Genomic DNA, 14,374 nt, shown 5'->3' on the forward strand with positions numbered 1-14,374 from the left:
AAAGCACACCCTCCACCTTCAGTATCCTCACCGCTTGGTTTTAGTAATAAATGTAGAAACTAATATCTAATAAATGTAGAGACTGGCGTCTGGTATCTCAACAGGGCTAGAAACTTGTTTGGTTTTGATTATGAATTGAATCACCTCAGGGAGCCTGCCGTATCTCACCTTCCTGGCATCCAGAGTGGATGAGCAATTTTAAAATGAAAGCGTTAAGGAATATTTCTCTTTTCTTATTGCTCCCCAGCCTTCAGAGTCCATGACAGATTCCTTCTGATTTAGCCCCGGAGTGACTTTTTATCCATGCAGCCTCAACAAGAGAAATCATTCTCCCTCCTCGATTCAGAAAGTCCGGCTCTCGCTTAAAGCATCAGCGGGGTCTCCGGCCGAAATCGCTAAGGAAGAAATAATTGTAAGGGCTAATCCAGCCCCATCTTTCCTAGGGGCATTTCTCAAAAGAAAGTTGCATCTGGGGATCGGTGAGATTCCTCCTTTTCCCCAGAGGGAAATTGGAGCCTCAGAACGATTTGCACTTTGCACATGCCCAGAGTCCTCATCACGGGCAAGTTAAACCTGGCCTAAGCAGGTCTCTTAGTCTCATTCGGTAATTTCTCTCTCTTTTGTCTTTGATCTCCCACTTCTGGTTTGCTCCGCCCGACCAGAGGAGGAGCAGTTGGCGTAGCAGGCCGGCCTCCCTGCCCGATGGAGGCAGTCTTGGTGATGGCTGCGGAAGAAGAGGACACGTTCTGCCAGAGAACAGAGGCAGGTGTGTTTCTACGGGGCACTCCGGGCACAGTTGCATTGCAATAGGGGGTGATTTGCAATTGTGGCTTGGAAGGGGCGTTCTGGAGATGTTGGACAAGCCAGCCTTTTCTGGCTCCGCAATTGCAAAGGTTCAGAACCAAGGATGTCTCTGGATATTATTCACTGTGTGTGCATATTGCATTGCGGTCATGAAATTAATCGCTTTGAGAAAGTGGCTTCATGGCCAGGGCTCCCGGATTTTGGGCCAGCTGTGTTACTGTGGCCAGCAGAGAGATGTGGACGGGGTGCTTGAATTAACATCAGGAGCTAAACAGAGGATGAGTTTGGGAACACTCTGAACGAATCCTTCTTGGAATTATTTTACAATGGAAACATAAAGTGAGTCATTGTGGCATAAACCTTTGTGGGCTAAAGTTCAGGTTATCCGATAAGGGAAGTGTGGATATATTTACGCAGCCATGTGCCTCAAATCCACCTTTAAGGAATCACGGTTTCACCTTTACCCAGCGAAATCCAAGAGGAGCCCAGAACATTGAATGAATTGTCCGAACTGTGGACAATTCGCCATTTCATTATTCATGAATAAACCTGTGATGTGAACACAGCCTTGAATGTACCTTTCATCAGGCAAGAGATTAGAATGGGAAGAGGGGATAATAAAATGTACCTTGCATGTGACTGTGGCTGGACTATTGTACCATCTTCAAAAGATTATGAGAGCCATACAGAGTTGTATATTTATCTGTTTTATTTCTTTCAATGCCTATGCAAATTTGATTCTTTCTATACCAGGACTATACTCTGAATAAGCCGCTTGATGGTGTGTGTATATGTGTATGTATGCACGTATAGAACATTTCCACACTTATTGGCAGTTCTACATAAAGCTTAAATGAGTACATGATAACTGATGAGGGTGATTACCATTTCATCTTAAACGATATTCAGTAACCTCTGAAAAAGGTTAAAAGGATCTCCATCACCACAGCTGTGGCCTAAAGAACTAGATCAACATTCTTGATCAATTTTCTTTGGATGCTTTCATGTGCTGGAAATTCCCAGGAAAGCAAAGGAACCATGTTTGCAGCCCCTTCAGCGCATTTGTTCAATTTTTCTAGAATAGAGCTGAGTGCACGAAGTATCTTCATTTGGCAAGGAGAGATCATGTGTAGGCGAGGAATCACTGTTTCAATTTAGAGAATTTCTAATTTCTACATTACTTTATGACTCCGGTGTTGAAGGATGACCCACATCTTGAAACGGACAGAGTTGTTTCCAAAATTAATTTAAAAAGTTCACCCCTCTGTTGCCAGATGTCGTATATAATTTCTGGTGCCGTAAATTTGAGGTCTCTTGATTTCTGGACGAGCAGAGACTGGCCATTTGTCTTATGCAGAAAGCAAACAGATGTTACAGCCTGAATCATTTTGAAAGGAGCGAAGAGAGAAGTATCATTGCAAGGGAGAAAAAACTTTATGCATGCCTTACATAATCAATGTTGGCTTTTTAAAAGGCTGCAACATTCCTTTTCAAAGAGTGTTTGCTACAGCCAGCTTTGTTCAAGATTGCCAGGCAACTCTAATGTGGTGAGTTGTACCCGCCCTGATTTTAATTTCATTTTTCCATCAGACCGTAATGTCATTTTGGGCCCCGTGTGCCTCTTTTTAAGACCGTTTTCTGCTGGACTTTGAACCTGGCTTTTAATAAACCTGCCCGCTGCCCAGGGAGACTTTGGCATTATGCAAGACAACTCAGCCAACCTCATTCAAGAAACACTGCCGTATCTGAATTTGTCATCTATTTAATTTCTCTCTTCTTGTTTGCTTCTCTCTCTGTTCTGCTTTCTGCTTTCTTGGAGGGAGAATGAAAATAAACATCTGGCCAAGTGTCATTTCATTTCACTTGAATAATAAGAATTATTATTATCATTAGTTGATGGTCTTTTGGATTGAGTACACTAGATGGGGGTGGTCTGCTTTAGATTCAAGTGTGTTTTGGCAATATGGCAATCACAAGAGCTCAGCTGCTGACTTTTTGACGTCCTTAAAACTTTCATGGATGTTTTGGCAGAGAAGAAAATCAGGGATGGGCTATGAAAGACGTGGCATCGGGTCATAGCTCAGATTTCTTCCTCTCCCTCTCCAACCATCTGACTCCTGGCCAGTCATCATGGCTCAGTAAACCAATTTCAGTTTGTTAAGGCAGCTATTTGCTTGGCTCACTTTGTGTGGTTTTCAAAAGAGCCAAGGATATTGCTGGCTTAAATACCTACTGCTCTACAAGTCCGTTCCAGTTGAAACTGCAGTAGTTTTTGGAAATGTAATACAGGAGTTCTGCAGACAGTGGTAAAGTGGTGATGTGGATCGGACAGGAGATACCATTGTTCTGATGTTAGCTCTTTAAAAAAAGTGACCCTTGTCCAACAGCTAAAGGAAATGAAGGGAAATATTTAATTGAGGGGGGAAATGACTAAATTATGTTTAGGCTACACATATGTAGTTTGCTGGAACTGAGTACAGAGAAGTGGATGCAGAATAAACAGAATTAGTACTATCTCGTTCGGCTGATTGATTGATTGATTGATTGACTTATTTAATAAATGTATATGGCCTCCCATCTCACCGAACGTGACTCTGGGCAGCGTACAACTAACATTATTGCGATGTCTCATTATTGTGGCTCTGGGTTTGGATTTTGAAACGTGATTCCCTTGTAAACCACCTGGAGATGTTTATTAAAGGAGGACGTTATGTCATGATCCACAAGGCGTTTTTATGGATTGATAGGTGAAAAGCACCAAGTTGAGGAAAGCAGCTGCTTGTAAAAAATGAATGTGTATAAACGGTGAAGATAAATAGAGCCGCTTCTCCAACGCTGGACTCCCCAGGCGTTGCAGTGGGGTCTGGGAATTGTAGTCCAAGAGAAGTGAAGGCTTGTGAAGACTGCAATAAATGCCCAAGTGTGTGTTGGGAATAAAAATCCAGCATTCCTAGGATCCTAAAGTTGGACGGGACCTTAGGGGTGATCTAGCCCAGTCGCTTGCCCAAGACAGGATCCACTAGAGGATCTCTGTTTGAAGGGCTCCTGCGAAGGAGAACTCATGACTTCATGTGGCAGCCTGTTCCACTGGCTGGCAGCTTGAACAGCCAGGAAGTTCCTCCTGATGTTGAACCTGAACCTCCTTCTTCGTAGTTTGAACCCACTGGTTCTGATCACACCCCGTGGGCCGGCTGAGAATAAGCCCCCTCCTGGATGACAAGCCATCTCCTCCTCCTCCTCAACCTCCCCCAGAAGATTCACTTAGGAGGGTGGGGAACGCAAGCTTGGTGAATCCAGTTTGCTTTATCCGTGCTTTGATTTCCAAACTTCTCTTCCCTTTCTTGCAGAGAACGGAGCAACGTGCGGGCAAATGCATCTGGAGCTCTTTGTCCGCCGAGGAAGCCGGGGGGAGCTGCCTACTCAAGACAGGGGGCTGTGTTTTGGGAGCTGAGCCTTGATCCCCACCTCCCAAGATGGCCACCCTTACAAGCAGCTCGAGCTTGGACCTCGCCAACGCTGCCCCGTCCACCTCCCTCGCCTCGCCTTTCTTGGAGGACAAACCCAAAGCGAAAACCCTCTTCCAGTTTGGCTCCCTCTTCCCTAGCCGGAGCGAACGGTTTGTCATTGCGCGCAGCGACAGCATGCCGGAAGAGAACGTCCTGAAGATCACCATCACCGAGACCACCGTCATTGAGTCGGACCTGGGCATCTGGAGTTCTTATGCCCTCATCTACCTCACTTTGTGGTTCTTCTTCAGCTTTTGCACCCTGTTTTTGAACAAGTACATCCTGTCCCTGCTGGAAGGGGAGCCGAGCATGCTGGGTAAGCACGTTTACCTCCCTCCTTGCACCCAAACGGGGGGAGATCACCTCCAGCATGGGGTCAGAGTTTGGGGTTCATTCATTATTAATGCTCCAAAGCTCCTTTTATTCCAGTGTTTCTCCAACTTGGCAACTTTAAGACATGGGGACTTCAACTCCCAGAATCTCCCAGCCTGGCTGGGGGATTCTGGGAGTTGAAGTCCCCATCTCTTAAAGTTGCCAAGTTTGAGAAACACTGTTTTATTGTTTTGATTGCTGAAAATCAGGGCCGTGATTCCCTCCATCTTGAGATCGCAAACACCCTGAGCTTTTCTTTAGGCTAAGCTTAAATTAGACTTCCTATAGAGTCCAAAACATGTTGAGAAAACTTGACTCGGCCTGCCTGTGTCTCTTCCACTGACCACAGCTGAAATGGGCTTCTTGCCACTGGAAGGCTGTTTGCCACTTATGCTTGTAAAAACCTGGCAGATGAATTCTGATCTTGGTTTATACGCTAACCTGGCTTATGTGGCATAGTATGTGGGGAGGATCCCCCCTCCTCAGTTCAATATATTTATTTATGTACTGCCTTGATTTCTGAGACTTCTATCCCACCTTGTGTTCAGGAGCTCAAAGCAGGGCACGTAGCAACCCCTCCTCCCATTTTTTCCCTGCAACAACCCTGTGAGGTAGGCTGGGCTGAGAGATTGGGTCTGGGCCAAAGCCACTCTGTGAGCTTCCATGGCTGGGGTGGATTTGAACCTGAATCTCAACACCTTCATTATCCCACACTGGCTCTCGATCGTGCCACCGCAGAAACCGGGTTAATTCAATCACCAGATGTGCTCTGCGAAGGCAGCCCCCGTTTCAACCTCCGACAAACTGCGTTGGGCGCTCTGTCCATGCCAAAAGCTGTCCTCTGGCTGGAACTTTTGTTTCGGCGTCCTCATTCCAGCCATCTCTGTTTCCGTCTTTTTTCCCAGGCGCTGTTCAAATGCTCTCTACCACCTGTATCGGCTGTGTCAAAATGTTCATCCCCTGCTGTCTTTACCAGCATAAAAGCCGCCTCTCCTACCCTCCCAATTTCATCATGATTATGCTGTTTGTCGGCCTGATGCGGTAAGCCCTTGGCCGTGTTTGCAGAAACGGTATCACTTCTTCCTTGATGAAATCCCCCCCTTTGTTGCAAAAAGGAAGTCCAAATCTGTGTTCCCCACTGGAGAAGGCTGAGTCAAAGAAGCTAAAAACTTAAAAGAACTTTTGTATGGTTTGTACTGGCATCTCAGGGGGAATCATCCGAGGCAGACAATGGAGAATTTCTTCTTTTTTTTTTTAAAGTTTTTAATCTGCTGCTCCTATGTCTCATTTTGGATGTTAGCATTGTGCATAGCGAGAAGTCTGTGGTTTTTAATGGTTGTAATGGCTTTGTACTTTTGGGTAAACTTAAGCAAAGCCCCAGGCAATGACGAGATTTTTTTTTTTTTTAGTTTTTAATCTACTGCTCTTGCATTAGCTTAAAAAAAAGTTTTTAATATCGTTTTCTCCAACCTGGGGCTTTTCAGATTTTTTGGACATCTCCTATAATCCTAGGGAGTATAGGAAGGGATTCCTGTTTGAACAGTTAACAGAACAGAGAAATCTATTGTATTTATAGTTTTTGAAGATAGTCTGAATCTTCAGCTCTATGTCAGTTTTTATTTTATGTTGAGCAATATAAAGTAACATTAGATGATGACAATTTACAATCACCCCACTATGAACAGTCTAGCCTATATACTATGTAAAAAGAAACTAACATTTAGAATTACTAACACAGCTATACAGTCACAATACTGCTCAAATATTAAGCTAACGTATAGTGCAGTATAAACTTTTGTGACATCGACGTTAATCTATAAAAACTACAGAAAATTAGCTAAAAATGGATAGAACGGTATAAAATCACTGTATAAAATCTACAGGGAAAATTAAAATTAATATCGACCGCATACACTTTAATACAATGCATTGTATTTTTCTCTACTTTTATTTCTGTTTTAGAGGGACTGTTCTGTTATTAGTTAAGGGAAACACAATACAATATAGCAGCAAATAGCATGGTATAAATGTCACTGTATTCAAAGCAATAGCATGAATAGCTATAGAGCAACCATCATGCAGCTTTCTAGATTTTGGCTGCTAAAAAGTTAAACTGTGTTTCCCCCTGTTTCTTCTCAGATTTGCAACAGTGGTTTTGGGGCTCGTCAGCCTGAAGAACGTGGCGGTTTCCTTTGCCGAGACAGTGAAAAGCTCTGCGCCCATCTTTACTGTTATTATGTCTCGCATGATTTTAGGAGAATACACCGGTACGTTTTGCTGAAATAACTAAACCTGAAAAAATGAAACTGAGCATAGGATGAAGGATACTTTGACAGTCCTATCTATGGAGTGATTTTCATCTGCCCATGTAGGGCTAATGCCTGGTTGCCAGAGGTGATCAGAAATTCAACCCAGGCGAGCTGTTGAGCTGAGGGAGGAGGGATGAATCATTCCATTACTTATCAGCCCTTGATGAGAACCCCTCATCTCTGTTGCTCCCTGAATTATTCTTCCACTGGCTGGCTTGGGTTTTGTATCATCCATACTACAAGGAAGATCTCCTGCACAAGCACTGTAAAAATGCCAGATCCTTTAGGCATCTTATTTCCCCTGCCCCATCCGGGCAAAATTCATTCACTTGTTTAGCCATTGTGGCTACAAGTCTGATTTCCATCTCGGAAGCAAGCTGCAAGAATCTTTCCATCCTCCAGATGTTGCTTGACTTCCTCTCCTGGAAACCCTTACTTGAAAAGCAGCTAGTTTGACCACATCTGGCAGAGCCCATCCCTTCATGCCTTCAACACACTTTTCAGCCCCTCGGGGTTGAAAAGGAGACCCCTTCTCATCCCTCCTGAACCCCAATCCCAAGTCCAGTTGGCCAGAACTCTTTGGTTAGCTGGTTTTTAAAATGTCTGTTCCTTTGTTCTCGTCTGATTTCTCGCTCTGCCTTGGATTGGCTCAGGGCTCTTTGTGAATCTCTCTCTGGTCCCTGTGATGGGCGGGCTGGCACTGTGCACTGCGACCGAGCTGAGCTTCAACATCCTCGGCTTCTCGGCAGCTTTGTCGACAAACATTATGGACTGGTAGGTATCTCTGGAGGCTTAAGGGGGGGGGGTTGCACGAAGGGGAGAATTTGTATAAAGGGGCTCAGCTGACCCAAAACACTAAACTGCTTCTCTCCCAGCCATATCTAGATCAGTGTTTCTCAACCTTGGCAACTTTAAGATGCGTGGACTTCAACTCCCAGCTGGCTGGGGAATTCTGGGAGTTGAAGTCCACGCATCTTAAAGTAGCCAAGGTTGGGAAACACTGAACTGGACAGAGGAACTATGTCTAGAAAACTCATCTGCAAAGGAATTTTAAAGTGTTATGGTGACTTCTCCGTCTTCACTCTTGGTTCTTTCCACTAAACCTTTGAAATAAATGTGGTTTCCTTCCCCTCTTTGCAGTTTGCAGAATGTCTTCTCCAAAAAACTGCTCAGTGGGGACAAGTACCGTTTCTCGTAAGTATCTAGTCAAATTTACTAAAAAAAAAAAAAAGAAATCTCTCCACGATCTTTCTAAATGAGGCTTTGGGGTAGCGTTTCTCAACCTTAGGAACTTTAAGATGTCTGGACTTCAGCATGCTGGCTGGGGAATTCTGGGAGTTGAAGTCCAGACTTCTTAAAGTTGCCAAGGTTGAGAAACACTGCTTTGGGGTAACCACTGAAGGTTTTGTGATATAACCCTGAGCCACCTGGTTTTGCTCATTAAACCGTGTTTATGATTTAACCAAAGCTTTGCTCTGCTCTGCTCCGCTCCAAATGGCTTGCATTAATTTCCCCTGCTGCCCCTTCAAGTCTTAAGCAGCTGTCAATGACATGTTGAGCAGAGACCCGGGTTCAGATCTCCAACCTGCCACAAAACTCTCCGGGCAATTTTTGCCACAATTGCATTCTTTCAGCCGAGCCTACCTCACAGGATTGTTGCGAGGCTAAAATGGGGAACAGGGTGAAGAATACCCCCTGGCATTGCCAGGAAAAAAATGCCATCTAAGAATGGATAAAATATACTTTGGCATCAGGATTTAGCACCAACCCTAGAGCAGCTTTGCAAGGGCTTAGGATCTTGTGCTGGAAGAGAAGGCTTGTGTTTCTATTTTTTTTTTCCCCTGCTTTCATTGAAACTAAGCGAACTGTTTTTAAAACTTTTTTTTAAAGTTGATTGATGCTGTTTTAGAACTTGGGCTGCAGCCTCTACGTTTCCTGCTTCAAAGATGGAGGAAGCTACATTGCAGATTTTCAGACAGTTCGGTCGCTTTTGGCGGCTGTGGTTAGGAAGGGCTCGGAGAAAAATGAGGTCAGGAGCTACCAGAAACTTGGTGACCACCACTAGTCCCCCTGACTATATATGCTTGGTATAACCTGCTCCTTTCTGAATCCAGATTCATTAGTCACGAGTGCATCGTGACAAGATTGTTTGTTTCTTAACGTTTCTTAGTTCAGTGTTTCTTAAACCTTGTGCTCTCAGGACCCCTTCCCGTTTTCCAAATTATGGAGGGCCTCAAAAGAGCTTTGGTTTGTATGGGTTACGTTTATAGATATTTACCCTATTAAAAATTAAAATGGACGGCTTCTTCGATGAATGTAAATAAAATATTTTTCATTAAAAAAAACCCTGCTTTTTTTTTTTAACGAATAGAAAATAATAAGGAGAAGGGCGACATTGTTTTAAATGCTGGCAAACATCTTCAATTTCTGGCAAATCGTTTTGATTTTGTGGCCCCAGAGAGGGTCTTGGGGGACTCCCGGAGGTCCTCAGACCACCCTTTAAGAAACAGTGTCCTAGTCGAAAGGTTATTTTTGCAATTTGAATCTTAAGTGGGTAACCTGAAAGGGATTTTCCCTTATGGTCCAAACTGTTTCTTTTTACCCTCTTCTGCAGCGACTGCGCACTCTCGTTTTTGATCTGGCAGTTGTAGGCCAAAGGGCTTCTCCCCACGGGGTTTTCTAAACCAGCCGTGACCACCGCCGGCCTGGAGTTTGATCAGATCATTCTGCAAGCCGGGTGTAACTGCTGGGGGAAGGAACAGGCAGAGATACAGCAGCCTGGGCCCAGGGGATTGTTTTTAGACAGATTTGTCCAAGGCGATAAGGTAGCTTGATGACCGTTGGGCTTCACTGCTCCGTGCTTTGCAGCTGATTAGGAGGGCTCTGGCTAACTGAAAGGGACCGAAAGCTGGAAGTTCCTGCTTTGCGTCTCTCGTGAGATTTGTGTAAGGATCAGATGGGGGGGGGGGAAGGGGTGACGAGAACACGGGTGTCATCTTCGCCAGGGGTGCATTTCAGATAAAGTTGCAGGAATCGTTCGTCTCGCTCGACTCGTTCCTCTCCCCGCCCCCTCCTTTTTTTTTCTAGTGCTCCTGAGCTTCAGTTCTACACGAGTGCAGCTGCTGTGATCATGCTGATTCCTGCCTGGGTCTTTTTCATGGTGAGATGGGGGTTCTGGCCCCGTGTTTGGCAATGAAGGGGGATGTTGCAATTCATGTTCCACCTCGGACTGTGGAACCCAGACTTGGGGAACGTTGTCATAGATTGTAAATTGCAAGCCAACATTTGGCAGGGCAGGACCCAAACCAAGTGGGGCAGCCATTTCTCTCTTTTCTCTCTATCCTTTTCTCCAACCTACCTACCTACCTTCCTTCCTTCCTTCCTTCCTTCCTTCCTTCCTTCCTTCCTTCCTTCCTTCCTTCCTTCCTTCCTTCCTTCCTTCCTTCCTTCCTTCCTTCCTTCCTTCCCTCCCTCCCTCCCTCCCTCCCTCCCTCCCTCCCTCCCTCCTTCCTTCCCCTTCTTTCTCTTTCCCCTTCCTTCCTTCCTTCCTTCCTGCCTGCCTGCCTGCCTGCCTGCCTGCCTGCCTGCCTTCCTTCCTTCCTTCCTTCCTTCCTTCCTTCCTTCCTTCCTTCCTTCCTTCCTTCCTTCCTTCCTTCCTTCCTTCCTTCCTATTTCATTCATTCTCCCCTCCTTACTTCATCTCTTTCTCTTCCTCCATCTCTTTTTCTTCCTTTCGTCCATTCCTTCCTTCCTTTTTGCTTTGTCTTTTCCACTCCTTCCAGCAGGCTGCTAGGAAGTGGGAAAAACTTCTCTTGGCAGAGATATCTATACTGTATGCTAAAAACGAAGTGAATAATGTTCAGCTTTGTGTTGCCAGTCCCAGGCCAATAAAGGTGTTTCACACAGCGCTCCAGTGGGCTCTTGTTCCACATGCAGTAAAATTGGGGGTAGGAAGTCTGCTCTGCATCCAGAAGATGCCAGGTTGAGCTCCTGGGATTTCCAGCTGAGATGACTGAGGCTTCCCCTCCCTCCTTTTAACTATCTGCCTTGCCTTCTCTTCTGATTCTCTCCTTCTTCCTGTCTGAAAGGATATGCCGGTGATTGGGAAAAGCGGGCGGAGCTTCCAGTACAACCAGGACATTGTGGTGCTGCTCCTGATGGACGGGGTGCTGTTCCACCTTCAAAGCGTCACAGCTTACGCTTTGATGGGCAAGATTTCCCCAGTAACTTTCAGGTAAAAAAAAAACCGACCACGTGGTCTTCACTGGGTAAGAAACTCCTTTATTTCAGCAGTAGATTTACAAGGAACCCATTAGGTGACTTCATCGAGGTTGGCAAAAGTTCCGGGGTTCCTTCTCTATCCTGGGACCCTCCAGGGCAGCTGGACTACAGCTCCCATCATCCCTGCCTGTACAGCAAGGGCTGTAGCTTGTCTTGTTTTGGCAGAGGCGTTTAAAATTGCGCAGAGCAGGAGAGCAACAGAGCAGAGTTTTCCTTCCTCTCTCCGTGTGTTAACATTTGCAGCTGTATGTGAGTTTCCTGGGTGGGTCTGACTGTCTCCTCCTGTTTTCGTGTCCTTCCCCAGTGTTGCCAGCACGGTGAAGCACGCCCTGTCCATCTGGCTAAGCATCATTGTCTTTGGAAACAAGATCACTAGCCTCTCGGCCATCGGGACAGTGCTGGTAATCATTGGGGTCCTGCTGTATAACCGAGCAAAGCAGCACCAACAGGAAACCCTCCAGAGTCTGGTGGGAACAGCCACAGCCCTCCAGCTGTCTCCAGGTGTAAAGGAAGACACCGAGCCGCTCATTTCCAAGGACTCCCATCCATTCGAATGAGACCTCCTCCTGCATCTCTTCTGCCTTAACTTTGCTGCGCTGACGTTTAGAGGAATGGTATTTTTCTTTCGAAGTCCTCGGGATTAGCTGTGAATGCTACCCAAGGCCCGTTGCGCTCACGGTAAGAAAGATGGGAGGCAAGACGAGGCGAGAAACAGAAGCATCGGATGGAAGAGCCCTTCCTACGTCGGCTTTGCACTCTGCTGCCGCTATATACAAGCCTGTCTGAAAGCCACTTTGGGTGCATCTCCACCAGAGCAATGTAAAATCCAGCAGAGTTTGCCACAGATGCCCAGTGGGCTCAAACCGTCTGCTGCTCCACTGATCATTTGAATTTCTTTGCCTGCGCGTGTGAAGGGAAAGCAAAAGTCTGCTTGATCCATGTATTGGCCACTGTCCACCCCTACGGTGGTCCAACCTCCCAAGGGAATCATCTTCTGAAGTCTCAAAACGGCAAAATGTCTTTTCAGGGAGCCACAGGATTTCATAACCACTAGCATAGTGTGCATCCAATGTGCCCCCTCCCAGGGACATCCTCTGCTAAGCCACAGTCCTAGACATCAGTGGGAATCTCTGGATGGAACTTTCTGAAGATGTTCTGCTGCGATGTCATCAGTGTTCTGAGCAAAGGTAGTCTCTGTCACAGCCACTCCAACCAAGCTAAAATTTCAGGTTTCCCTGGAATGGACCTTGTTGAATGGTTTGTGGGGAGAGCTGAGAAACATTTTGCACAGATGGTAAGGGAAAGACTGCCCAAACTTTATTTTATTTTATTTCTGTACCGCTTGAGGGCAGGCGATCAACCCCGTCAACTTTGGAAATCAGGATGCCTTGCTAATAGGAATCAAGAAGTGATTTGGGGAAAGGCACACTAGAAACGGTTGTTTCTAGTTTCTCCTGAATTTAAGGATAGACTCATTTGGGATTGTAAAATGAAGAGGGAATGGTGTATTGGGTATTGTCCTGGATTATGTGGTATGATGCTGTTAAGCAACCAGATTGCCAGAAAGCTGCTGGAGAAGGAAATGAGATTTAGTCGAGGAAGGCCCTCTCTCCAAACGAATGCTGAGAATCCCGTTACGACTGTGGGAAGCTGTCCTTATCTCTAGCCTCTGGCACCATTGAGTTAATTCCTTCCTCCTTTACTGCCATTCCATCAATGTCCTCGTGACCAGTATTGATAGGCAAGGGCCAAATTGTGCTCCCAGGCTGTTAGCTTCTTACCCGGAAGTAAAAAGTGAACAGCCACCGAACCATGGAGACTCCTGTGAATTGAGCAGCTTGAAGCTCTCAACCTGTCTACATCATCTTTTCTATAGTCCAGAGGAACTAAATGTGGTCCAATGTTAATTGTAGGAAAAATAACGTTTACACCCAGCACGTTAATATGTAATGTATTTTCATTTCAAAAATCCATCGCATTTGAAATGAATGTATTTTGAAATGTATTTTCATTTCAAAAATACATCACATTCCACATTTCCTGACTTGTCAGCCAGGAAACTAAATTTGCTGCCCGACTCCAAATTTTTTTTCCCCTCTTCCCCCCCTCCCCTCTGTTTTCTTAGCCTTTGCGCTAAAATGGTAAAGCAAACGATGCTTTGTGTAAGAGAATACGCAGAGCGCTGGACTTTGGATGCAAAATTTCTCAGGCGGAATAGGCTCCTGCTGTTTGTCCCTCTGAAATGGCGAAACATGTTCTCTTTTCCTGGGCAAACTTGAAGGCAAACCTTTTACTGGTGCTTTTGTGTTGGGGCCAAATCGTCAATGTTTCGGATGCCAGAATAAGACTGAAAACAGTCAGATATTCAGAGACTGACTTAAGAAAGCGGGTGGCCTTGCTTTCAAGCATCATCAACCGGGCATCACTCTGATGACCACTTTAAAATCTTGACTAGACCAATCCTGTGGATGACCTTTCATGACCTGTGTAAGACGCAAATGATTTCCGATGTGCTTGTTGTTAAAGGGTTTTTTCCCCCCAGGAAAGAAACTCGCAATGGGGTGTAATCTGTATCTGTTTTCTGTTTTCTTCTCCGAAGTCTGCATTGAATAAATAAAAATTAAAAGTCACTGAATTTGCATCGGTTTCTCTTTCGGCATCAAGCGGGATTTTTCTCCTGTGACACTTTTATAGAGATGTTGAACTGCGTGGAATTAATGGGATAAATGTATGGATGCAGAGCAGTTGAGGCAACTGCAACGGATACGCTGCCAGTCAAAATTAAAATGAAAGCTGGAGCGTCACTTTTTGTTCAGAAAGCCATTTGAAAATACACCCAACTCCTCCAGCTTGCTAAACATGTGGAAAAACTGCTTTTGATGGCATTTCTTTTAGGTATAATGGGTTAGGCCCGTGTTTCTCAAACTTGGCAACTTTAAGAAGGGGGGGGATTTCCAACTCCCAGAATTCCCAGCCGCTGGGGAATGCTGGGAGTTGGAAGCCCTCACTTCTTAAAGTTGCCAAGTTTGAGAAACACTGCTTCAGTTGTTTCTCAACAGCTTTGAAAACATTTTATTTTGAAGGGTGGGATTTTTTTCACAC

At 45.3% G+C, this 14,374-nt stretch overlaps 1 protein-coding gene across 2 annotated transcripts; it reads left to right on the top strand.

Moving 5' to 3' along the window:
- The first annotated feature begins 647 nt into the window (after positions 1–647).
- On the top strand, positions 648–13,902 carry SLC35E2B (solute carrier family 35 member E2B). Of its 2 annotated transcripts, none has more exons than XM_007441050.4 (9): positions 648–766; positions 4,152–4,626; positions 5,588–5,723; positions 6,822–6,949; positions 7,645–7,765; positions 8,132–8,185; positions 10,079–10,151; positions 11,080–11,225; positions 11,577–13,902. In XM_007441050.4, exons 2-9 carry the CDS (start codon positions 4,278–4,280, stop codon positions 11,827–11,829), a joined length of 1,260 nt encoding a protein of 419 aa, XP_007441112.1. In that variant the 5' UTR covers positions 648–766; positions 4,152–4,277; the 3' UTR covers positions 11,830–13,902. The 2 variants fall into 2 exon arrangements, with proteins under 2 accessions (XP_007441112.1, XP_087992846.1); XM_088136720.1 differs by having other exon boundaries at positions 678–762.
- Positions 13,903–14,374: the final 472 nt, after the last annotated feature.

This window comes from Python bivittatus, unplaced genomic scaffold, assembly GCF_059951505.1.
Source record: "Python bivittatus isolate LINGU-HERP-01145 unplaced genomic scaffold, Pbiv_v1 ctg000090_np1212, whole genome shotgun sequence".
NCBI classification, from domain to species: Eukaryota; Metazoa; Chordata; class Lepidosauria; order Squamata; family Pythonidae; genus Python; species Python bivittatus.